Source organism: Salvelinus sp. IW2-2015, linkage group LG15 (assembly GCF_002910315.2).
Source record: "Salvelinus sp. IW2-2015 linkage group LG15, ASM291031v2, whole genome shotgun sequence".
Lineage (NCBI taxonomy): Eukaryota > Metazoa > Chordata > Actinopteri > Salmoniformes > Salmonidae > Salvelinus > Salvelinus sp. IW2-2015.
This window is the reverse complement of record NC_036855.1, coordinates 2,202,613-2,230,112: the sequence shown is the minus strand read 5'-3', so window position 1 is coordinate 2,230,112 and position 27,500 is coordinate 2,202,613. Positions and strand designations below refer to the sequence as shown.

The following is a 27,500-nucleotide window of genomic DNA, read 5'->3' as shown; positions in this document are numbered from 1 at the left end:
TTGGTTATACCCACGTGGGTGATTGAAAGACGAACTGTTTTGCCAGTYGTCGTGGTAATACTATGAAAGTTTAGATGCGATCACCATATAAGTTCAAAGATGAAAAAGCCTGGAAGGAGGAGAGATGACTAGAAACGATTCGGTTGACCGTGTTATGTGTGGATTAATTGGTGGAGTAGAGGACCTTGTGCATTTCAGGTAAAATAACAACTCAATGTTTATATCCCAGGACAGATTATCTAGCAACAGCAAGCTAGCTAAATAGGACAAATTAGCTAGCAAGTGCAAGCTAGCTAGCTAAATTGCCATAAAGGTTTAATGCTTTTCGACCTGTCCCCAAATTAATGTAATTGGTTCAGAGTTTCTTTTGATATTTTAACCTGCGTGTCGTGATCGTGTTTGGTGTGGGGGGACAAAATACATTTATGCACGATGGCGCACGCGCACAGCCGGTTTGGGTTCCGTGTTAGGCTCTCTGGCCCAGAACGCACACAAACAGTGTTAGGCTCTCTCTGGCCCAGAACGCACACAAACAGTGTTAGTCTCTCTCTGGCCCAGAATGCACACAAACAGTGTTAGGCTCTCTCTGGCCCAGAATGCAGTGGTGCTGAAGTGACGTGCAACACACACGTGGCAGAACGGTTGTGATACAATGGAGAGTTTTTCCTGCACAAAAATAATTACAAAAGAGTTGTGGAGACACAGCTCATGTGTAAACATTTTTATACAGACTGACAAACCCTCTGTCATAGCACAAACATATCAGTTGTATCATTGTGTTGTTCATCAGTTGTACTTCCTGGGTGTGTGGGTGTCCTTCAGATATCTCCTTTCTCCTGAAGTGTACACTCCATTACTTTCCACAAACCTTTCTCCTGAAGTGTACAATCCTTCATTACTTTCCACAAACCTTTCTCCTGGTGTACACTCCTTCATTACTTTCCACAAACCTTTCTCTGAAAGTGCACACTCCTTCACTACTTCCCACAAATCCAAACATTGAATTGGTCTAGATATGGGCTAGTGGGAGTTTTCACAATGTTTCTTACACCAGTAATTTACTTTACAATCGGTGAAGGGACGTGATTAAATCCACACTTCGGGAGGATACAACCAGTGAGCTGGTGATAGAGGGATGCAGTGTGTGTAACATACCAGCAGGGGGAGACCTGAGCCACTGCCTGAACTCTGGGACTGTTCTATGAGGTCTCTGAGAGACTCTCCCGGAGGGATGTAGGACTCATCCTGCTCCAGACCAATGCTGTAGCGTGGCCCAGACTCCTGGCGCTTGTACCTGCAGCACACACACACACACACACACACACACACACACACACACACACACACACACACACACACACAACCACACCAACACACACACACACACACACACTCACACACACACAACACACACACACACACACACACACACACACCACACACACACACACACACACACACATCAAACAAACATATACATCAAAACAACCCTTTAATGTGAGTAGTCCTATGTAAATACTCAATTCGGATTGATTCAACATTACTAGAAAACATGTCATATCAAGAATATGATTCTTCCTCAGTGTCATTTGTTCCCAAAGTGAAATTAATATTTTCAATTACGGAGAACAAATAGAACTGTACATTTGTACTGGGAATAACCTTAATCATAACAGGGTAGCGTCATTCCAGAACAGGACTAACTGCAACCCTGTTACGGGGAGCTACCCTCCATAGTTTCACTCCAACCCTGTACTGAGAGCTACCCTCCAAGGTTTTCACTTAACAACCCTTGTTCCTGGAGAAAGCTACCCCTCCAGTAGTTTTCACTACAACCCTGTTCCTGGAGAACCTACCCTCCAGTAGGTTTTCACTCCAACCCTGTTCCTGGAAGAGCTACCCTCAGTAGGTTTTTCAACTACAACCCTGTTCCTGGAGAGCTACTCCAGTACGTTTCACTACAAACCCTGTTGCCTGGAGAGCTACCCTCCAGTAGTTTCACGACAACCCTGTTCCTGGAGAGCTACCCTCCAGTAAGGTTTCACTCCAACCCTGTTCCTGGAAGCTACCCTCCAGTAGTGTTCCCACTACAGACCCTGTCCTGGAGAGCTACCCCTCCAGTAGTTTCACTCCAACCCTTTCCTGTAGAGCTTACCCTCCAGTAGTTTTCACTCCAACCCTGTTCTGGGAGTACCCTCCAGTAGTTTCACTCCAACCCTCGCCTAATCTTGCATACTTGATATAATAATTACCTGGTGATAAACTGAATCAGTTAGTTATAAAGCGGTTAGAGCAATAACCTACAAGATGGTTAGGTACTCTCCAGGAACAGTTTGAGCCAACCCTGTGCTAAACGTTCTCTCGAGCAAACTGAAAGTCTCACCTGAAGTACAGAAAAATAATGATGAGAGCCAGGATGATGCTGCACACAGTTCACGAGCATGACAGAGCCATGTGGTGAATGTTCCCATTTGCATAATCTTACCACAGAGAGAAGAGAGAGAGGAGAGGGGTAAGAGAGAAAGTGGCGGGAGAGCGAAGAGGAAGAGAAGAGCGACTAGAGGGGACGGAGAGAGGGAGGGGGAGGAGGGAAGGTTGAGAGAGAGAAGGGAGTGAAGAGCGGCGGAGGAGGTTTGAGTGGGGAGAGAGGGGGAGGTGATGAGAGAGAAGGGAGTGAGAGAGTGCGGGGGGAGGGGAGAGGTTTTGATGGGAAGAGGTTGAGGGGTGAGAGAGGGGCAGGAGGAGGGAGAGGGTTTGATGGAGAAGAGGGAGGGGGAGAGAGAGGGAGTGCAAAAGAAGGAGAGAAGAAACGGGGGAGAGAGTAATAACTGATCACTTCATATAAGTAACAGATCACATATTCAATACAAACAGGGGCCACACATCCCTTTGGAAATAGACAACAGTCAAAAACAGTCATCATTAAGTCATGTTATTTCAAAGGTTCTTTATTGTTAATCCAACATGTATTACTCTCTCTCAGTTCCACACACACAGTGGTGTCCCCAGGGACCAGAGTGAACTAGCTGAGGGAAACCTAGCCCTGATCGATAGGATCTCTTCCTGAAGCCCGCTGCTCGAGTTTCAGATTGATGACACCGCTGGCCATGTCCGTTGGGAGTTCTGCTTTCTCTGGGACTCTAGTCTTACTGCCACACACACACACACACCCTGGACCTGCCCTGTGTGTGAAGTCCAACACATCCTTTCAGTCTGACACACACACTTGTACACACACAAAAAAGAACTGAAGAAATATATCTAGTTTTGGGTCTTCTACAGAAACCCTGGCTAGTGATCTCTTGGGCCGATTGTGGGCCGACCACTAAAGAGGAGCGGAGCTATGCAGCTGACTTTACCGGCTCCATTTCACCTGCTTCTCTCACTGTCACCTCGCTGGACCCTGACACTGTCACCTCGCTGGGCCCTGACACTGTCACCTCGCTGGGCCCTGACACTGTCACCTCGCTGGGCCCTGACACTGTCACCTCGCTGGGCCCTGACACTGTCACTGGTAACTCGCTGGGCCCTGTCACTGTCACCTCGCTGGGCCCTGACACTGTCACTGGTAACTCGCTGGGCCCTGACACTGTCACTGTTGACTCGCTGGGCCCTGTCACTGTCACCTCGCTGGGCCCTGACACTGTCACCTCGCTGGGCCCTGACACTGTCACTGGTAACTCGCTGGGCCCTGTCCCTGGCAACTCGCTGTCCCTGGCAAGTCGCTGTCCCTGGCAACTCGCTGTCCCTGGCAACTCGCTGTCCCTGACAACTCGCTGTCAACTCACTATCACTGGTCACTTCTGTCTGTGTATTACGAGTGTGTGTGTATAAAGCATATTACTGGGTGTTTTGAGTGGAGGCAGGGTGGGGTGCAGGTCTTTGTTGCAGTAGTCCTGGTCAGTACAGCACTCCAGGGATCTTCTCAGTCGGGAGTTGCCTGTATCCTGGAAGCACAATTACATCATATGAATACATCAGATACTGTTGCTGTTCAATTTCCCACACCGTTCCCACAAGTGTATCAACTTTCATTCTTTTATGAAAATGTTTTGACCCAAAATGGGCACATATCGCCTGGAGGTCACCTCGTACAGACAACACATTGATGAATTAAAGATGTGTTTGTGGTGTGCTGACTACACTACATGACCGAAAGTATGTGGACACCTTGTCGAACATCTCATTCCAAAATCATGGGCATTAATATGGAGTTGGTCTCCCCTTTGCTGCGAGACCAGCCTCCACTCTTCTGGGTAGGCTTTCCACTAGATGTTGGAACATTGCTGCAGGGACTTGCTTCCATTCAGCCACGAGCGTTAGTGAGGTCGGGCAGTGATGTTGGGAGAAAGGCCTGGCTCGCAGTCTACATTCCAGTTCATCTCAAAGGTGTTCAATGGAGTTGAGGTCAAGTTCTTCCACACCAATCTTGACAAACCATTTCTGTATGTACCTCGCTTTGTGCATGGGGCATTGTCATGCTGAAACAGGAAAGGGCCTTCCCCAGACTGTTGCCACAAAGTTGGAAGCACAGAATCATCTAGAATGTTATTGTATGCTGTAGCGTTAAGATTTCCCTTCACTGGAACTAAAGGGCGTAGCCCGAACCTTTGTAAAACAGCCCCAGACCATGATTCCTCTTCCACCAAACTTTATAGTTGGCACTATGCATTCGGGCAGGTAGTGTTCTCCTGGCATCCGCCAAACCCAGATTCGTCCATCAGACTGCCAGATGGTGAAGCGTGATTCATCACGTCAGAGAATGTATTTCCACTGCTCCCGAGTCCCATGGCGGCGAGCTTTACACCACTCCAGCCGACGCTTGGCATGGCGCATAGTGATCTTAGGCTTGTGTGCAGCTGCTCGGCCATGGAAACCCATTTCATGAAACTCCCGACGAACAGTTATTGTGCTGACGTTGCTTCCAGAGGCAGTTTGGAACTTGGTGGTGAGTGTTGCAACCAAGGACAGACGCTCAGAGGTCCCATTCTGAGGTCCCATTCTGTGAGCTTGTGTGGCCTACCACTTTGCGGCTGAGCCATTGTTGCTCCTAGACGTTTCCACTTCACAATAACAGCAATTATAGTTGACCGGGGCAGCTCTAGCAGGGCAGAAATTTGACGAACAGACTTGTTGGAAAGGTGGCATCCTATGACAGTGCCACGTTGAAAGTCACTGAGCTCTTCAGTAAGGCCATTCTACTGCCAATGTTTGTGTATGGAGATTGCATGGCTGTGTGCTTGATTTTTATACACCCGTCAGCAACGGATGTGGCTGAAATAGCCCACATACACAATACATACAAAAGTATCTCATTTACCTATGGACTGTATCTACTACGAGTAATCAGCAGCCAACCTACTTTGAGAAGGTCTGAGATCACCATCATTATTCATTGTGATGTAATATGCTAACGGACCCTAAAATCAGCACTCCTACTCTAAGAAGATTGATACATACAGTAAGTCCCCTGATGTGTGTGGAGGGCATTGTTCTGCTTTCTACTGTGCCGTCCAGGTGGTTGGTGCTGCTGTCAGTGTCCAAAGGTGTGATTACTGGTGAAGTTACCGCTATGCGCTGATCTGGTCAGATTGCATTTCCCCCATAATTTGTTAAGTAGGATTGGTGGAGGGAAGCTGATCCTAGATCTGTACCTAGGGGAAACTTAATCACAGAGTGGTTTCACTGTGTAATGGTGGTTAGGTGAGTGGTTGTTTCACGTGGTGGAGTGGAGTGGTTTCATCTGTGTGGAGTGAGGTGGTTCACTGTGTGGAGTGGAGTGTTTTCACTGTGGTGGAGTGGAGTGTTCACTGTGGTGGAGTGAGGTGTTTCACTGGTGGTGGATGGGTGTTTCACTGTGGTAGAGTGGGTGGTTTCACTGTGGTAGAGTGGGGTGGTTTCACTTGTAGATGGGTGGTTTCACTGTGGGAGGGGGTGGTTTCACTCGTAATGGTGGTTGTAGTGGGGTGAGTAGGTTTCACTGTGTAGAGTGGGGTGGTTTCACTGTGTAGAGTGGGTGGTTTTCACTGTGGTAGAGTGGGGTGCGTTTCACTGTTGAGTGATGGGGTGGTTTCAGTGGGTGGTAGTGAGGTGGTTTCCACTGTGTGAAGTGGGTGTTTCACTTGCTAGAGTGGGGTGGTTTCACTGTGAGAAGGTGAGGGTGGTTTCACTGTGTAGAGTGGGTGGATTTCAGTGGGTGGATGGGTGGTTTCACTGTGTAGAGTGGGGTGTTCACTGTGGTAGAGTGATGTTTCAGCTGTGGTGGTTATGTGGAGTGGTTTCACTGTGGTGGACTGGGGTGGTTTCACTGTGTGGAGGTGGTTTCACTGTGGTGGAGTGGGTGGTTTCACTGTGGTGGAGTGGGGTGGTTTCCACTTGGTGGAGTGGGGTGGTTTCACTGTGTGGAGTGGGTGGTTTCAGTGTGTAGAGTGGGGTGTTTCAGTGTGGTGGACTGGGGTGTTTCACTGTGTGACTGGGGTGGTTTCACTGGTGGACTGGGGTGGTTTTCACTGTGTAGAGTGGGTGCGTTTCACTTGGTAGAGTGGGGTGGTTTCAGTGGGGAGTTAGGGTTTCCTGTGGTAGAGTGGCGGTGTTTCACTGTGTAGAGTGAGTGGTTTCAGGTGGTGGGTGTTTCAGGGTGTAGAGTGGGGTGGTAGATGTGGGTGGTTTCACTGTGTAGAGTGGGGTCGTTTCAGTGTGGTGGAGTGGGTGGGTTTCACTGGGGTGTGGTGTCACAGGGTGGTGGAGTGGTTTCAGGGTGGTGAGAGTGGTTCAGGGTGTGGAGTGGTTTCAGCAGGGTGGTAATGGGTGGTAGAGTGGGGTGGTTTCACGTGTGGTGGGAGTGGGTGTTCACTGTGTGAGTGGTGGTTCACGGTGGTTAGATGGGGTGGTTTCAGGTGGTGGAGTGGTTTCAGGTGGAGTAGGTGGGGTAGAGTGGGGGTGGTGTTCACTGTGGTGGAGTGGTTTCACTCTGTAGAGTGGGTGTTTCACTGTGGTAGAGTGGGTGGTTTCACCGTGGTAGAGTGGGTGGGTTCAGTGGGGTGTTTCAGGGTGGTAGAGTGGGGTGGTTTCAGTGTGGTGGAGTGGGGTGGTTCAGTGGGTGGTTTCAGGGTGTAGAGTGGGGTGGTTTCAGTGTGGTGGAGTGGGTGTTCAGTGGTGGTTTCAGGTGGTAGAGTGGGTGGTTTCAGGGGTGGTGGACTGAGGGGTTTCAGTGTGTGGTGGTCCTCAGACTTACCCTGCACTGAAACTCTGATCCCACCAGACCCAGACATCCTGATGTGAGGACAGGGACCCCTCCCCCCTTCATCCACCATGGTGAAGCAGTACCCATCCGTCCCTAAATCACAACGCATTACATTTACCATCTAGATCATCCAAATCTACCTCACTATCACCATTACTCAGATCATTATCCATCCCCTAGACACAACGCATTACATACCATCTAGATCATTCACAATCAAATCAAACTTTAATTTCGTACCAACAAAAAAAAGCAGTACAAGGTCTTCACATACATCATTACTATATACATTATCACCATTACTCGGATCATTTACTGAATTAATAGCACAAATCAATAAGCATAAAAATGATCATCAGTCATTTCTATTATGTCCAGCACAATGACTTCATGTATTTATTAATAAGTATATTATCAACAGCTTCATCTAATTAATTAGTGATCGGGCTAATTAGTCAAATGTTGTGGAGTACCATTCACAAACTGGGTGTGTGTGTGTGTGTGTGTGTGTGTGTGTGTGTGTGTGTGTGTGTGTGTGTGGTGTGTGTGTGTGTGTGTGTGTGTGTGTGTGTGTGTATACACGGTTTACTATACTTGTGATTATCAGAAGGCCTCACAAGAATAGTGAGCCAACAAAAATTCTGAGAAGTGATGACATTTTGCCGGGGTTTAGGTTTAGGGGAAAAAGGGATTTTGAATGGGAATACATTTTTGGTCCCCAAAAAGTCCTCACAGGAATAGTGTGAGTGAGTGTTTGTGTGTGTGCAGCTTTACTAACAGGTCACGTTCAGGGTTGTTATTGGAGTTAAACATTAGCCCAGACGACTTCTGTTTCATGACGTTAATGAAGAATTCATGTTATATTCAAAGTTGGCAAGAGACAGAGTAATTAGCCACTGATGTTATTGTGTGTGACCGCTTGTGCGTTAAACTAATTAGCACAGCACATCAGGCAATAATATGCGAACGTCAGGGAATATTTGAGGGTTGAGTTGCTAAGGGGAAAACACATCGACAGGGAACGTGTCAGGGAGCGTTTTCACTCCAAACAAACTGCATTAGGCAGAACAATACACATGAAACTTACATCATACTGTAAGTGTACTGCACTAAGGTGAAGTACTGAAACAGTTTCTCTTCCATGGTTATCAATACAGCCTAAGGAGAGTATGAAAGTGGCCCATACTCACAAATCGTTTAAACATGCTGGTCTAGGATCAGTTTTCCCTTTTAGATCATAATTAATAAGATTATATGGACAGAGAGAAGCTGATCTGAGATCAGCACTGTGAATGTGGATGGGCCAGAGTGTTGGATCTACATGTGCAAGACGAGCATCAAATATATGCATAGGATATAGTGTGTGTGTGTGAGTATGGTTTTGCATTTGTGTGTGTGTGTGTGTTTGGTTTTACTATCCTTATGGGTACCAGAAGTCCTCACAAGGATAGTAAAACAAGGAATTCGGACAAGTGGGGACATTTCACCGGTCCCCACAAAGAAAAAGGCTATTTTAGGCTTAGGGGTTAGGCATAGGGTTTACGTTTAGGAGTTAGGGAAAATATGATTTGGTAATGGGAATCAATTGTTTGGTCCCCACAAGGATATTACAATAAATATGTGTGTGTGTGAGAGAGAGAGTACATTCATGAGTGCATGTGGCGCATTACATCCGTTTGTGTGTGTGTGTGTGAGTGTGTGTGTGTGTGTGTGTGTGTGTGTGTGTGTGTGTGTGTGTGTGTGTGTGTGTGTGTGTTTGTTGTGTGTGTGTGTTGGGCCCACACCTGCAGGTGTTGTTGGTGGAGTCCTAGGACAGTGGTGATAGCAGTAACACCAGAGCTGTCGCTGGGGCCAGGGCTGGGGCTGTAGTTCCCACTGGCGTCCTTTCCACTGCGTGTCCACCCGCCGCCTTCCCCAAAGTCCTCAGCAACATACTGTCCAGAACGTTAGCTATAAGGACAGGACACAGAGAGACAGAGGGTTAGACTTAGGATTCACAAGCAACAATCACACCTTCATTAGTTTTGTCACAAAAACAAGTCATTTTGGGGTTGGGATGGGCTGGGGTTGAGATGAGCTGGGGTTGGGGTGGGCTGGGGTTGGGATGGGGTTGGGATGAGCTGGGGTTGGGATGAGCTGGGGTTGGGCTGGGGTTGGGATGAGCTGGGGTTGGGATGGGGTTGGGATGAGCGGAGGTTGGGATGAGCTGGGGTTGGGATGAGCTGCGGTTGGGATGGGATGGGCTGGGGTTGGGATGGGATGGGATGAGATGGGGTTGGGATGGGGTTGGGATGAGCTGGGGTAAATCATATTCCAAAATAGTTATATCCAAGTAGCCATTGTTGTACTATAGTCTCCAGCGTTTCCTACACACACATCCCGTTTCAAAAGAGCACCTGTTTGTCACATCAGGAGAAGAAAGTCCAAAGACGTAAGTGTTCTAAATAGTATCCTGTCCCATGCACACTGCGCACTACTTTTAACAAGAGCCCTATGGACCCGGTTCAAAAGTAGTGTACACTATAGGGAATAAGGATGCCATTTGGGACGCAGCGAACTTTCATTCATACGTTAGGGGGTTTTCATTCATTCTGGCACACTCATTCAGACCAGATGCTTCACAGCTGCATCGTGGAGATCGTCCAACAAAAAAAAAAGTAAGTGTCCTTCCTTGTTACAATAAACACTAGCAGTCATACGATACCCACTCCAAAGATTGACTTCACACCGATCAAATCGTCCAATCTGTCAACAGCGGAAGAGCTTTCCAAGACAGAGTGGAAGACCATGGAACCAGGTAGCCAAAAGAATCAAATCAAATTCAAATCAAGTTTATTTTATATAGCCCTTCGTACATCAGCTAATATCTCGAAGTGCTGTACAGAAACCCAGCCTAAAACCTCAAACAGCAAGCAATGCAGGTGTAGAAGCACGGTGGCTAGGAAAMACTCCCTAGAAAGGCCAAAACCTAGGAAGAAACCTAGAGAGGAACCAGGCTATGAGGGGTGGCCAGTCCTCTTCTGGCTGTGCCGGGTGGAGATTATAACAGAACATGGCCAAGATGTTCAAAATGTTCATAAATGACCAGCATGGTCAAATAATAATCAGGAATAAATGTCAGTTGGCTTTTCATAGCCGATCATTAAGAGTTGAAAACAGCAGGTCTGGGACAGGTAGCACGTCCGGTGGACGTCCTGGGACATTATCCTTATTATGTATAGACAATAGCTTTACAGAAAGCCTAGTCCCTTAACATGTATTCGACGTATACACTGAGTGTAAAAAACGTTAGGAACACCTTCCTAATATTGTGTTGCATCCCCAATCTGCCCACAGGATTGCCTCTTCTAGCCATGGACTCTACAAGGTGACGAAAGTTCCACAGGGATGCTGGTCCATGTTGACTCCAATGCTTCCCACAGTTGTGTCAAGTTGGCCGGATGTCCTTTGGGTGGTGGACCATTCTTGATACACACGGGAAACTGTTAAGCGTGAAAAACCCAGCAGCGTTGCAGTTCTTGACACAAACCGGTGCGCCTGCCTGGCACTTACTACCATACCCCGTTCAAAGGCACTTAAATCTTTTGTCTTATCCCTTCACCCTCTGAATGGCACACGTACACTATCCATGTCTCAATTGCCTTAAGCCTTAAAACTACTTCTTAAATAAGTCTCCTCTCCTTCATCTACACTGATTGAAGTGGATTTAACAAGTGACATCAATAAGGGATCATAGCTTTCACCTGGATTCACCTGGTCAGTAGTCTGGTATGTCATGGAAAGAGCAGGTGTTCCTAATGTTTTATCTACTCAGCGTATAAAAGACATGTGTGACTTTTGGGGACATTCATTACTTTGCCAGTTGTCTTCTTGGGGCGGTTTCCTGGATACAGATTAAGCCTAAAAAGCAGCCATATTACACCAGACATGTTAGATCATTTCAACATCGAGACTGTTCTAACAGTAGTCCTGGATTAAAAAGGGCTTTCAGTGGAGAATCAAAGATACTTTTTAGTTCAGGAAAATACTTAATCTGTGTCTGGGAAACCATCTATTTGTGTAGTAAAGCTAAGACTTTGAGTGGAGTTTACAGGACAGGATACTGACGAAGAGGAGGGGTTTACAGGACAGGATACTGAAGAAGAGGAGGGGTTTACAGGACAGGATACTGAAGAAGAGGAGGGGTTTACAGGATACTGAAGNACAGGATACTGAAGAAGAGGAGGGGTTTACAGGACAGGATACTGAAGAAGAGGAGGGGTTTACAGGATACTGAAGAAGAGGAGGGGTTTACAGGACAGGATACTGAAGAAGAGGAGGGATTTACAGGATACTGAAGAAGAGGAGGGGTTTACAGGATACTGAAGAAGAGGAGGGGTTTACAGGATACTGAAGAAGAGGAGGGGTTTACAGGACAGGATGTATATTTTCGGGGCTGTTAATCAAAGGCTGATGATTGGCACTCTTGGCTCTTCCGTCTTTGCCACCGCTCCTCTCATCAAAGAGCTTTGACACCTCATGATAATCAATTTTATCCCCCAAAACAAATAACATGTTTTGTTAAACGGCTAGTTCTCCCAAAATAACAAAATGTCATACTGGTTTCCTTAGCCTGTAAAGCAGTCTATGGACAAGGTAAAACAGCAATTCATGCTTTATAAACAATGTTATTTTGGCATTTGGGTCAACTATCCCTTTGATGTTTCTCAGTCAAACCTGTAACAGGAGTAAGAACATTTCAAATGAACTCCTTAAATGATTAAATCCATAGTATTCTCTATTCCCCTAAAACAAGGGACATCTTGAAATTGTAGATCTTCATGCACAAGGACAAATTGAGGTGAACTGAAGTTGAGGAATTTGGAAAGATATCTCTTTCCTGGTAACTCTGTGTCACACTACTCCTTGCAGCCTGGTAGACACATGTATCATTGACGTTGTACTTCAGACCAATGAGGCCAATTCAATTCAATTATATTGTAATTAGGGGAAAGGTCAGCCATCGGTTTTGACGTCAAACAGCAGGGGAAGTGTGTATGTGGCGTGTTCTTGGTTTAAATGGGAAATCTGCAGTTGCAACATAGATTTTTGGGCTTAAAAATGAATCTTATGTACCCATTGATATACAGTATACCTATTGATTCTTGGAGATTCTAACTTATAATGGCCCGTGAGCTTAGTTCAACTGTCGTACCTCATCAGAACACAAAATATAAGCTGGTTCTACCACAGGAGGTTGGTGGTACCTTAAATGGGGAGGACGGGCACGTGGTAATGGCTGGAGCGGAATAGGTGGAAAGGTATCAACAACATCAAACACGTGGTTTCCATGGTTTCCATATGTTTGATGCCATTCCATTCACTCCGTTCCAGACATTATTATGAGCCGTCCTCCCATCAACAGCCTCCACTGATCAGAACTCAAAATAAAAGCTTCATTGTTTTACTCCAATGTTTGAATACAGAGTAAATGTAAACAAACATTGATGAAACTATACTGTTGATGATGTCATTGATGGTCAGTCCTTGAATCCATAGCTCTGTCTATGAATTTGAGAGTGGTTACATATCTCCAGTCTCATTCCCTCAGCTTTTTACTGAAACAGTGACGGGGAAAACTTTTTGTTATTGTTTCAACTGCTGATTGCTCCTTCAACCTGCCATTTAACACACGTCTGTTTAAAAGAGTGCACCGGAGGTGTGCCTTATAGGAGCACTCACTCACATAAACACTGGTCTAAGTCACAGAGATGGGATGATGGAAGGACGATGGAAGGACGATGGAAGGATGATGGAAGCTTGAATGTGATGATAAAACACGGTTTACTTTCTCACGTGAATCCTGAGGCTCCAGCTCCTTCCACTCCAAAACATAGATCCAATTCAAACAAAAACGTCAGCCATTTCAACTTTACTGCCACCGTCGTCCACGGAGAAGAATGGAGCTAGAGGTAGTGAGGTTGACTAAATCTGTCCTCTTATCAAACCTAATACCATGTCAAATATCCCTGAGGCCAGAGAGAGTAGAGATGCGAGGAGAGGAGACGAGACGATGAAGATGGACATGGATAGAGAGGAGAGAGAGACGGAGAGAGAGAGAGAGAAGAGAGAGAGAAGAGAGAGAGAGAGAAGAGAGAGAGAGGAGAGACACAAGGACAGGACAGACAGACAGACAGACAGACAGACAGACAGACAGACAGACAGACAGACAGACAGACCAGACAGAGACAGACAGAGACAAGACAGACAGACAGACAGACACACAGACACACAGACAGACAGGACAGACAGAGACAGACAGAGACGAGAGAAGAAGACAGACAGACAGACAGACAGACAGAGACAGGCTTCAAAGGGCCACATAAACAAAGCTCAGATATGTCCCAAATGGCACCCTATTCCCTTTATAGTGCCTGTGTGTTTATAGTGAACTACAATACTGCCCTGATCCAAAAGAAGTGCACTATACAGGGAATAGGGTGCCATTTGGGACGCATGCTCTGATTTGGGTGCAGAGAGAAGTGCAGAGAGAGGTGAAGTGGCTGAATAAAGATGGATTTGACAGAGCTGCAGGGAGCTCGTCTCAGTTCAGAACAGAAGAGGAGAGAGTGCTGTGCACTGGTAAATTCCCCCCTTCCCTCCCTTCAACCTCTCCATTGCTCCCCCTTCCCTCCGTCCTCCTGTCGCTCCTCCGTGCCCTCCTCCTCCCCCTCCTGTCACTCCCCCTTCTCTCCTCCTCCTCCTCTGTCACTCCCCTTCCCTCTTCCTCCTCTGTCGCTCCCCATCTCATCCTCTGTAGCTCCCCGTTCCCTCCTCCGTTGCTCCCCCTTCCCTCCTTCTCTGTCGCCCCCCTTCCCTGTCGCCCCCCCCTTCCCTCCTCTGTCGCTCCCCTTTCCCTCCCGCCCTCCTCCTCAGTCGCTCCCCCTTCTCGTCACCGCCATGTGTGAGGCAATGTGTACAGTTATGTGAGGTGCCGCTGAGCTGTTGACAAAAACAGCCCTGGTGCACCAGATAATCCAACACCTGGAGCTGTCAACTGTTCAGAGACAACCAGGGTGTGTGTGGTGCTGTTCAGAGACAACCAGGTGTGTGTTTGCTGGTTGCTGTTCAGAGACAACCAGGGTGTGTGTGGTGCTGTTCAGAGACAACCAGGGTGTGTGTGGTGCTGTTCAGAGACAACCAGTGTGTGTGTGGTGCTTTTTCAGACAACCAGAGGTGTTGTGGTGCTGTCAGACTAACCAGGGTATGGTGCTGTTCAGAGAACAGTGCGTGTGTGTGGTGCTGTTCAGAGACAACCAGGGGTATGGTGCTGTTCAGAGACAACCAGGGTGTGTGTGGTGCTGTTCAGAGACAACCAGGTATGGTGCTGTTAGAGACAACTAGGGTGTGTGGTGCTGTTCAGAGACAACCAGGGTTATTGGTGCTGCCTTCAGAGACAACCAGGGTGTTTGTTGGTGCTGTTCAGAGACAACCAGGGTGTGTGTGGTGCTGTTCAGAGACAACCAGTGTGTGTGTGGTGCTGTTCAGAGACAACCAGTGTGTGTGTTGGTGCTGTTCAGAGACAACCAGGGTATGGTGCTGTTCAGAGACAACCAGGGTATGGTGCTGTTCAGAGACAACCAGGGTGTGGTACTGTTCAGAGACAACCAGGGTGTGTGTGGTGCTGTTCAGAGACAACCAGGGGTATGGTGCTGTTCAGAGACAACCAGGGTGTGGGTACTGTTCAGAGCAACCAGTGTGTGGTGCTGTTCAAAGACAACAGGTCATGGTGCTGTTGTAGACAACCAGGGTGTGTGTGGCTGTTCAGAGACAACCAGGTGTGTGGTGCTGTTCAGAGACAACCAGTGTGTGGGTGCTGTTGCTCAGAGACAACCAGGGTGTGTGGTGCTGTTCAGAGACAACCAGGGTGTGGTTGCATTCCCCCAGGGCCCATGGGTAATAGATAGATATTGATAGAGTAGAGCCCTTGGAACACAGGAGATTTCATCCGCTGGGCTCTGTACCTCACCTAGCTGGTCGTGTGGAACGCCAATGGGAGGACACCATTTACATTTCAAACAAAAGAACGTCGGAAAAGTCGTGTCAGAGCCAAGAAGGAATCGAGTGTACTATAACTCCAAATGGAAACGGCTTTGTTTGGTCAGTTATGTGACCAGCGATCCCTAGTACCCTAGCTCCTTCCACACCTCTCTTCACAGGGCACAACGCTCTCCGCCACATCAGCAAACTGTATTAAACTTAGCCACCGGAAGGAAAAACATGTTCGTGGCTGGTTGAGAGAGGACGAGAGAGACTGGACAATGTAGACGGTTACATTTTTAGAAAGCCGAGTCGGTCTGGGGAGGAATGTCTCTGATGTGTGTGTGTCTGCTGTGTGTGTGTGTGTGTGTGTGTGTGTTGGTGTGTGGTGTGTGTGTGTTTGTGTGTTGTGTGTGTGTGTGTGTGTGTGTGTGTGTGTGTGTGTGTGTGTGTGTGTGTGTGTGTGTGCGTGGTGTGCAATCACTTGTCGGGTGAGGTCAACACCCGAGCACGCCCCCATGGACCACGTCTGATAACAATCATTAAAGCATTCAATCATCCGGGCTCACACTACTTTTGACCATGAACTATAGCTGCTAACCGCATACATTATATGAAAGAATTTTTTTTATCCCCTGAGTTTATCACTCTTCATGATATAGACTAGCTTTGATTAAGGGGGGGGGGGGGTGTCATTAACCTCGTGTGTACAACCGCCAGGTCTTTTTAGTCTCTACAGAGAGACACGTCCATTCATCTTCTTCCCAGCATGTTTCTCTTTCCCGTCACCCTTCTCCATTTCTCTGGGTCTAAAACCATCCCCGTGCTGGATCATTTACATAAGCACGATTGATGGTGATGGTGGGCCTTGTATTTGCTATGACACATGATGCAGGGTGTGATCCTTAGCTTGGTGCTCATCGCGGGGCCATACCTCATTGACGGAGAACGTATAGGCAGGATACGGGGTGCTTTCAGCACCCAATTACCAAGCACCTAAAAGCCTGCTCTTTCAGCAGGCGCCACATTGTACAAACTACCAAAGAGAGGGGAGGGGGAAACAGGGGAAGAAAAGGGGAGTTGAGCGTGTAACTCTGACTCACAGCACAGGGTACAGAGACAGGCATCATTAGTTTAGCCCAGTCATGTCAAACAGGCCAAACAGAAAAGCTTTTCTTCACCAACTCCACATAAACACAATCCCCCCCCCCTTTCCACCTAGACGACGGGTAGAACGGTACCTCATTCCAGCGGATCGCTCCTTACTCTTTCCGTCCCTCTCCCCCGCTCATTTAGACTGTAGTATGTCTTGTGTGTGTTTGACAAGGTTCTCAGGGCAAAGAGAAGAGCGGGAACTGGTGTGAAAGATTTTTTTTTTCTCCTCTTTGACTGGTCTTATCTTCATGCTGAAGCCTCCCTGAAACGTTGAGATGGGTTACAGCCTAGGCAGACAAGAATGTCCCTTTGAACAGACCACCTCAAAGTGTAGTGAAAGTACACTACTGATTCATGAGAAGATACAGTTGCAGTGACTGAACGAGACCCAACAGCAACTGAAATGCTCACATAGAGCGATAGCGTGCTCACACAGGGCTGAGGATTGAGGGTGGCGGTCTCTGTCATCAGTACTGGGCATTGTGTGGGTCATCATCAGTTGAGTCGGACATTGTCCCAGATATATGGAAAGATGCCCTGGGGGCTAACGGAAGTTCTACATCATTACTCTTCCCTCCCTTGACACCCCCTCCTCATCCAGCAGCCCCCTTTTCCCCCTCTTTCTTCCCTGTTATTTCTCTCTTTCCCCTGCCCCTTTGTATATCTTTCTCTCTCTCCTCACCCATTTCTCTCTCCTCCTCGTCCGCTCCTTTTCTCTTCCACCAAAACACCGCGCGTCCTCACCGGCAGGCGCTTTCCCTTTCTTCCTGTTATTTTCTCTCCTCCTCGGCATTCCTTGCCTTTACTCTTCTCCCCCCTTTTCTCTTCCCGCTCCTCCCTTTTCCTCTTCGTCCTCCCGCCCTGCTCTCATCTCCTCCACCCCTTCCTCCCCCCTTTCGCTCACTTTTCTTTTCTCATCCCTTCTCTCATCATAAGTCATTCGGCGTCTGTTGTTTTCCAGGCGCGGTGGCAGCAGGCTGGAGGTTGTTCCTGCATCAGACAGCTGATGAGCGATGCGAGAGGAGTAACCGACGTTCAGGGAGAGATGACTGAGAGACCCGTCGCTAACTCTCCTGACTCCCTTCCCAATCAATCATCCTGTCACCCTATTCTTCACCAGACCCCACACTCCAGCACTGGTTGAGACAGGAACAGTGACCACCCAGGTATTATACTGGTCCACATCAAATGTCACAGCACAGGCCCATAAAACATCAAGTCAGACAGAGAGAAGAGAGAGGGAATGGGGGAGAAGGAGGAGGGAGAGGGAAGAAGAGGGGGATGAGAAAGCAGAGAATGAGTTAAGAAGAAAACTGGGGGAGAAAAATGAGAGAGAAGAAACCATTCAAAGAGTAACAGCTTCCTCTGAGACTATCGAGTTGCTCTATGGAGGCAGCATCAGGGACGCTGAAAGCTTTAGCACACAATGTGTTATATGTTAAGGCATATCCTCATGTATCACCAGAAGAATGGGCACTATGTAACTACTATACAAACTGCAACTTTTGACCAACAAAATGATGTTTTCCAGCCGAGGGAGCGATTGTGTAGCTTTGAATGAACAGCAATCTAAAGGGCGCCAGAACTTGGTGCTCATGTTCCATAAAGGCGATCGAAGCCACTCGATGTTATTACTTTTGAAGCGCACTGAGAAACACAAATCACACTAAATCCATAGAATTTTGTGAAAGGCCAATCCAGCTGGTCTCTTCCTTATAGCCGCCCCGCTGCCTCCCCCCCACCTCTCTGTCATCTGGACTGCTCTTCAGACACTCACATCACACCAGAGAGTGAAGCTAGGCACAGACACCCACGGCTACACAACCTTTATTGGGCAGAGCAGGAGTCAGACCACAGCCTGAGAGTACGCCTGTAAGAAGGTTGCCTAACAACGTATTAGTGGCTAATATAAACGTATCAGGCAATATGACCAAACGTATATAAGTGGCATATGAACCCAAGACTTTGCTACAATAATTAGCGTGCATATGAACCAGAAACGTATTACCAGTCGGCATATGAACAAACGTATTAGTGGCATTATGAACCAAACGTATTAGTGGCATATGATATCCAAAGTATTACGTGGCACCTATGAACCAAACGTATTAGTGGCATCATGAACCAACGTATTAGTGGCATATGATGACACCAAACGTATTTAGTGGCATATGAACCAACGATGTAGTGGCATATGTAACTCGTATAGGCGATACTATCGTATACTGCATGTGCAACCAAATAGTATTAAGTGGCATATGATAAGTCTATGAGCATTCAATGGAAAGTGTTGTCATTGCGTTTTGTCTACATGATACCGAGGATGTTTAAAGAATCATTTGAAAGGCTACAGCCACTCGTAACCTGGCAGAGAGATCAGTGAGGTGAGGAATCTATCTGCTGCTTTCGGTAACTGCTGAGAAAAGCACTTGGGTCCGGAAACAGAGCTAGCCTGGGCCCAGATCGTGTTGTGCGGTTCACCCCAAGGACATAAGAAGTTGGCAATTGATCTCTGGAACAGGCTGAAAGAAGCACCTCGCCGAGAGGGAAATCCAAAGACTCCTATATGTCATGTAATTCTCAGATACTTAGTGAGTGTGAAATAATCCAGAAACGGAATCAGGGTATTCATTAAAACAGAGTAAGACTGCTGAACTAGGATGGATTCACGTCCGTAGGGAGATCAAACCTGGACCTTTTTCTGACCACAAACTGGAGGTATATACTAAACTCCTCTACCAACTCCTGAACTCTGAGTCGCTTTCACAAACACGGCAGCACACATCACAACACACGAACACAACAAATCAGCCACTTCAAATCAGCACAACACACAACAATCCATCCCACACCTAGAGGTAGTAAACTCCAGCCAAAATATCCCACTCTGGTGAATGACACAATAGATTTTAGGGAATGTCAGGGTCCGTTCCGTCCGAGTGCAATATCCAATGAGGACAATACTGGCATGGAGGATGACCTAAACATACAGAGAATAGCCAACTTAACCAGGAATTAGAGCAACTAAAAAAAAAAATATGCATATCCACTGAGCTTAGTGAAGGTTGCAAAATACTTATACCGCTATCAGATACACAGCCATGAATGCACACCACACAACCACACACACACACACACACACACAACACAACACACACACACACACACACACAAACACATCTACAACACACCACACACCACACACACCACACACACCCACACACACACACACACACACACACACACAACACACACACACACACACACACACACACACACACCTTCCATATGCCAACCACTAACAGTAAGGCTTTACGCAACGCTAAGATAACCTATCAGACCAAACTGTCCATTTGTTACTATGGAGAAGGTATTTACTGTAGTGTCGCTGAAAGGAGCACTTTCACATACGGTCCCCAAATGGCACATATACCCTACTAGAGGACCCAGGGCCCTATACTCCTTACCTAGGAGGACCCAGATCACTACTAAGGACCCGGCCCACATTCCTACTAGAGGACCCAGGGCCCACATTCCCTACTAGAGGACCCAGGGCCCACATTCCCTATCTCGAGGACCCAGACCCACATTCCCTACCTAGAGGCAACCGAGGCCCACAATTTCCTTACACTGAGAGGACCAGGGCCACAATTTCCCCTACCTAGAGTACCCAGCCATTTTTCGCAGGACCGGCCACATCCCTATCTAGAGGGACCCAGGGACCACATTCCTTACCTAGAGGACCCAGGGCCCATAGTGTTCCCTAGCTAGAGGACCCAGGCCCCAACATTCCCTAATCTGAGAGGACCAGGGCCCATAATCCCTACTAGAGGACCAGGCACATATTCCACACTACCTAGAGACCCAGGGGACCATTTCCCTAACCTAGAGACCACAGGGCCCATATTCCTACCTAGAAGGACCGCAGGGCCATATCCTACCTAGAGGACCCAGGGCACATATTCCCTACCTAGATGGACACAGGGCCCACAGTTCCCTACACTCAGGGCCCATATCCGGTACCCCAGGGCCCCCACATTCCCTACCTCAGAGGACCCAGGGCCTCACATTCCCTCCTAGACCAGGGTGTCCCTTCTAGATGGGACCCAGGCGCCACATGTCACCTATCGTAGAGGGACCAGGCGCCACATCCCTAACCTCACGAGACCACACAGGGCCCATTTCACTCTACCTAGAGGACCAGGCCCACATTCCTCCTAGGGACCCAGGGCCACATTCCCTACCTTAGGAGGACCAGGGCCCATATTCCATAATCTAGAGGACCCGGATCCCATTTTCCTACCTAGACGGACCCAGGGCCATTATTCCTACCTATACGAGGACCGCTTAATATACTGTGAGACCCAGCCAATTCCGCATCTAGAGCGACCCAGGGCCCACGATTCCCTGTAGGGCCAGGCCCACATTCATAGCAGGACCCAGGGCCCATATCTTGCCCTACTAGAGGACCCAGGCCATTTTCCTACCTATGAGGACCCAGGGCCCATATTCCCTTTTGACCTAGAGGACTCAGGGCACATGATTCCTATCTAGAGACCCACGGCCCACATTCATCCTATCTAGGGGACCTCAGGGCCCACATTCCCTACCATAGAGAACAGCCAGGGCCCACATTCCGACTTAGACTACAGTCAGATTCCCAGTCCTATTCTCAGAGGACCAGGGCCCAACATTCCCTTACCTAGAGGACAGGCCACATTCCATAGGGCGTACCTAGCGGACCCATAGGGCCTACCTAGTTGCACCAGGGCCCATAGGCGCCGTACCTAGTTGACATGGGCCCATAAGGCTGTTTACTAGTTGACGCAGGCCCCATAGGCGTATCCTAGTTGACCTGGGCCCATAGGCGCGTTATCTCCTTGACCAGGGCCCATAAGGCCGTACTAGGAGGACCAGGGTCCCATAGGGCCGTACTCTAGTTGACCAGGGCATAGGGCTGTATCTAGTTCGACCAGGCGCCCATAGGCCGTTTATCTCCCTTGACTGCGCAAGTGGGCCGACTAGTAATTGGCGCCTGTATCTCTTGGAGGGCCTGTATAATGCGGATACGACGTGCCGTACACGACCAGGGTCAATGCACTTCGTCAGGGCCAGCTTATCGTCCTTGACAGGTGCCCATAGGCCATATAATACCGTTGACCAAGGGCCCAGTACGGCGTACATTTAGTAACCAGGGTCACATAGGCGTACTTTGCTAGGCCCATAGGTGTTATCTGACCAGGGCCCATAGTGGCCGTATCCTAGTTGCACCAGGCCCAATTAAGGGCGTATCTAGTTTGACCAGGGGCCCATAGGGCTTTTATCTAGTTGACCAGGGCACCATAGGGCCGTATCTAGTTGACCAGGAGGGCCCCTAGGGCCTTGCTAACCTGATTGACCAGGGCCTCAAAAGGGTCTGACCTAATTAGTTGAACCAGGCCTAGTGCCACGTACCTGTTACCGGCCCATAGCTACTAGATGCATCACGGCATAGGGCTCTTTCTAGTCTGACCAGGGCCCACTAGCGTCGTACTAGTTGAACCAGGGCCATAGGGCGCCGTATCTATGTTGACCAGGGCCATAAGGCATAACTTGACAGGGCCATGACCGTTACCTAGTTGCAGGCCAGAGGCTCCTGTCGGTGTGCCCATAGGGCTGTGTTATCTAGTTATGACCAGGGCCCATGAGGGCCGTACTAGTGACCGAGTGTCGGATATAGGCCGTTATTGCTCCTTGACCAGGCCATCAGGGCCGTATCTACGTTGACCTGGGCCCATAGGGCGTACCCTAGTTGACCAGGGACCATAGGGGCTGGTTCGAATTCTAGTTGACATGGTGCCCATAGGCGTATCTAGTTGAACCTGGCGCCATAGGGCCGTGTGTATCCGTCCTTGACTAGGGCCCATCAAGGCGCGTAACTACTGACGCGGTGTGACTTCCGGCTGCGTGACTACTTACGCTGAGTGTCCAATACGGGCCGGTTATATTCCTTACCAGGGCTAGGCTGTTATCTCCTCTTGACCAGGTCCCCGGGTCTGTGCAGCGATTAGTGGCCGTACTCAGGTTGACAGGGCCCATAGGGCCGTATCTACTTTGAGCCTTTAGGTGGCCCATAGCGGCCGTATCTATGATTGACCTGCGGGCCATTAGGGGACCGTATCTAGTTGTGCCATAGCCGTACTAGTTAGACGGGCCGATATCTAGTCTGACCAGGGCCCATATCTAGTTGACCAGGGCCCACAGGGCCGTATCTAGTTGACCAGGGCCCATAGGGCCATACCTACTTGACCAGGACCCTCCCTGAAAAGAAGCTATATTCCCCCCCAAATTTTTTATGAATACAAAGAGTATACAGGTCACACACACACACACACACACACACACACACACACACACACACACACACACACAACACACACCACACACACAAACACACACACACACACCAACACACACACACACACACAACCACACACCCACACACAACCTTGATGAAACAATCTAAAAAGGAAACTAAAACACATTCTAAGGATAATAAACAATCTTTAACCCCATTTTGCGTTGAAAATGAAGCGACACAAGAAACGCCCACATCATCTCTCCAAAGCTCTCTCAAATAAACAGTGTCGGGACAGCTGTTCTGTCTCCTGACAACCCGTTCCTGAAGGTTTTAAACATGTTCATTTTCTTCCCCGAGCTGTTTCAAGGTCCCACTTCAAGCACCAATTCACTGCATTGGAAACACCAAATAAACACTCCAGCTTCAAATAAACCTTGGAAAAACTCTTTGTCGAGGACAGATAGAGACAAAGACAAGAAAGGAGAAGTTATGTCTCCCTAGTCATTCGCCATTTAGCAGATGCTTTTTATCCAAAGCTTTTATGAGTCTCTCGTAACTGATCCAAAATGGTGGTTTGGATCGTTATGAGAAGACAATAACAAGACATAAGGATGTTCTTGACAAATGAATGAATGACAAATCAGTGTAAAATAAGGTCAGGGGTGAAGTTTCCCCTAGTTACAGATCTAGGATCAGCTTCCCCTCCCAAATACCAACCTTCACTATTATAGAGCCCCACAGTGGAGGTGTCATACATGGAAATGGTTCCAATCGTTTTCCCACCATTTATTTTTCCCATAGGGGATTTTAGAGACACTTTAAATAAGGGCTGTGTTTCGTGTAAGCTTGCCCTAGCGTGACTTTGTGATAACCATGTAAATCTCTTGCGGACAAGGTGACTGTTATCAATTTAGTCGGATCTATTTATTCTCAGATTCGAAAAATGCTAATTAGCATCAAAGTAAACATCATGCAAGACTACAAATCCCTGCAAGCTCCTGCTCGTCACCTCTAGCTGGCACCTTTGCTAAAAGGTACATTTAAAGAAATGTAGACAATTTATTCATTGCTACATTTAGCTAACATTAGATTAATCCAGCCAGAGATTCTTACCTTTGCATCGATTCGGCAGTCTCGTCCAGATCATCATGGCATTTGTAGTTCTTTATGATAGCCACATTAGCAGACATTTTAGCATTTCATTTGTTGGGGGTAAATACAGGTGAATATATTGATACAGGTAATCTTGTCCGAGAGAGATTTGCATGGTTATCAAAACGGCATACCAGGGTAAGCCTACACGAAACACAGTCCTTACGTTAAGTGTTTCTAAAATCTCCTATGGGAAAAATGAATGGTGGAAAAACAATTGGAACCCTTTCCCTGTTTGACCGTTAGGTTTTATGGGTATTATGACTCATACTGTGGTACGCTATAGGGGAAAACGTAAAACTGTCCCAGGAACACCATCTAGGGGCAACTTCACTCTATCATAAGGCATTATACCTGACAGCTGGAAGGCAAGTGTTATCTGAAACGTTAACTCCATGACCAAGACCAGGGGTAAAATATGAAAAAAACATTTACATTACATTCAAAAATAAATCATGAATATTACTAACAGGTTAAACAAAGGTATCATTGGAATACATTTAGAGGGTGTAATACAATATTATTAATTGTATCTTTATTTAACTAGGCAAGTCAGTTAAGAACAAATTCTCATTTTCAATGACGGCCTAGGAACAATGGGTTAACTGCCTTGTTCAGGGACAGAACGACAGATTTGTACCTTGTCAGCTCAAGGATTCGATCTTGCAACCTTTCGGTTACTAGTCCAACGCTCTAACCACTAGGCTACCTGCCATCCCCCCATTAAACTACAATGTCTATTCTTAACTCTGGGCAACATGGGCCTGGGAGGCTCACAGGGATATTGGTATCCACAGTACTCCACCAATTAAACATTTTTGTATTGTATCCCCCCCCCCCCAAAAAATATATTTTTTTACATAAATGCACTGTAATTTAAGACTTAAAACTGCAAAGTTTTCTCTCTGCCTCATGACAAAACGGGTAGAATTGCAGGATATTAGCTTGAAAACTAAAACGTTCTTTCTGATGTAAAGGTCCTTTAGAATGTTTCTTCCCAGGGCTCGTGACTTGGTTCGTCCGGCCACGCAATACCAAAGTCATAATACAACTCCTTGTATGCTATTTTTTATCTCACTCGAGATGTGTACTGATTACGAGGTGGTCCCTGAGGAATTTAATATCACAAAAAGGGTCCCCGGCCACAAAAAGTTTGAGAAACCCTGACCTAGACAAACGATGCTAATGTCCAGGGCAACTCAACAACAGTACTAGTGGATAACCCATAGAGTAGGAGTGCTGATCTAGGATCAGATACCCCTGTCCATGTAATGTTATTCATTTTGATCTAAAAAGGGATAACTGATCCTAAATCAGCACCCCTACTCTTGATACATACGGCCATAGAGTTTAGTATGTGAGATCCTGCCTGTGTTGATGGAGAGAACCATGTCCAGATTGACTTAGTCTGTTTCTAATCTAATCACCACTAACACAGCCCATTAATATGCTGTAGAGGACCAGACAATGGAACAGACAATGGATCAAGTGAAGGAACATACCAGTGAAAATATTCACAAATTGTCTAGGATCAGTTTAGCCTTTTAGATCATAAAGAAGAACATCATATGGAAAAGGGGGACCTGATCCTAGATCAGCACTCCTACTCTGAGACACTTGATACATTTACAGCCCCAGGAGATGTATAAAGATAGAGGCTAGAAGTAGCAGCATTTGTTGATATGACTTGGTTAAATGTGGTATGAGGCCTTGGTCTGAAATATCAATACCAGTCATTAGCTTTCCCTCGGTTTGTTGTGATGGCTTTAATCCCCTCTAGCCCCAGTCTTTATGGAAGCGGTTTGAAATCATTAGCCTTTTTCCTCAAACTGCCCTTTTCAAACCATAACAAAACAATCCACACACAAAACCGTGAGCTTCTCTTTCAGGACACCTCTTGCCCGCAGGGCAGTAGGAATCATAGCTTACTTGCTTTGTCAGCTGTGCAGGTACTGTCTTTAATGATGCTTAACTGAGTAATATCATCTCAATTGGACTGCTCTCTCTTCAAAGAGACAAGCTGCGTCCCAAACATCACCCTATTCCCTTTCTAGTGCACTACTTTTGACCAGGGCTCATAGGGCTCTGGGGAAAAGAAGGGCACTATATAGGGCATAGGGTGCTATGTGGGATACATCCAGAGGCTCTGAAAGGCCTGGGTAGCTAAGGGAGGCCAGGGGAGGAGGGAGGTGTGTGTTTTGGGCGGGTGGTAATATTACCGCTAGCAAGTGTTTATTTCCCAGACACTCCGAGGACAGTGGAGCCGTAGTCATCAACACACGCTTAAACAGCCATTTTCCATCCATTTACGGCCTGCGCTGTTTCCCTTCCCCTCCACGCAGTGTGAACAGTGTGTGTGTGAACAGTGTGTGTTCACACACAGACGGCAGCGGGGGCCGGTGAGTTAGTGTTTACAGTCCCTCTCCGACCCACTGTCTCCCCCTATGATTACTTTCCCATTTCCAAACTCACATATCATGGCCAACGGCTCCAGTCTGCCTCTGCTCTATCTCACTGAACAAACAATGTGTCTTTTAGCTGCTCTGACGCACCTACTTAAGGTCCACTGCTGGTGGTCATTCCCCAACCTACTAACAGGATAAGGTACCAATTGCAGGGTGCTGTAATTCACTCAAACGTTTGACATGCCTATTTACCCAGTTAGTGGTATGCTTATTGGTTGTCCTGTGTATGACTTTGATGACGCACTGCGTATGATTTAGTGATGACTTATAGGCAGATCATATCTGGGAACATCTAGTCCTTATAGGCAGATCATATCTGGTAACACCTAGTCCTTATAGGCAGATCATATCTGGTAACATCTAGTCCTTATAGGCAGATCATATCTGGGAACATCTAGTCCTTATAGGCAGATCATATCTGGTAACATCTAGTCCTTATAGCACATCATATCTACAATCTGTACCTTATAGGCAGATCAAATCTTGGTAAACATCTAGTCCTTATAGGCAGATATATCTAGGAACATCTAGTCCTTATAGGCAGATCATATCTGGAACATCTAGTCCTTATAGGCCAGATCATATCTTGGAACATCTAGTCCTTATAGGCAGTCATATCTAGAACATCTAGTCCTTATAGGCAGATCAAATCTGGTAACATCTAGTCCTTATAGCAGATCATATCTAGGAACATCTAGTCCTTATATGGCAGATCATATCTGGTAACATCTAGTCCTTATTAGGCAGATCATATCTTGGTAACTCTAGTCCTTATAGGCAGATCATATCTGGTAACATCTAGTCCTTATAGGCAGATCATATCTGGTACATCTAGTCCTTATAGGCAGATTATATCTGGTACATCTTCTTATGGCACATCTATCTGGTAACATCTAGTCCTTATAGGCAGATCATATCTAGGAAATCTAGTCCTTATAGGCAGATATATCTGGTAACATCTAGTCCTTATAGGCAGATCATATCTGGTAACATCTAGTCCTTATAGGCAGATCATATCTGGTAACATCTAGTCCTTATAGGCAGATCATATTCTGGTAACATCTAGTCCTTATAGGCAGTCATATCTAGGAACATCTAGTCCTTTTAGGAGATCATATCTCGGTAA

The 27,500-nt window shown here is 47.2% G+C and overlaps 1 protein-coding gene across 1 annotated transcript in view; it reads right to left on the bottom strand.

Moving 5' to 3' along the window:
• Positions 1-27,500, bottom strand: part of bmpr1ba (bone morphogenetic protein receptor, type IBa) — a 51,753-nt gene that overhangs the window by 10,322 nt on the left and 13,931 nt on the right. The window contains 8 exon segments of the mRNA XM_070446861.1: positions 1,156-1,294; positions 2,384-2,480; positions 3,845-3,947; positions 7,235-7,300; positions 7,302-7,336; positions 9,026-9,052; positions 9,055-9,092; positions 9,094-9,193. Coding sequence (XP_070302962.1) covers positions 1,156-1,294; positions 2,384-2,480; positions 3,845-3,947; positions 7,235-7,300; positions 7,302-7,336; positions 9,026-9,052; positions 9,055-9,092; positions 9,094-9,193 — 605 coding nt within the window.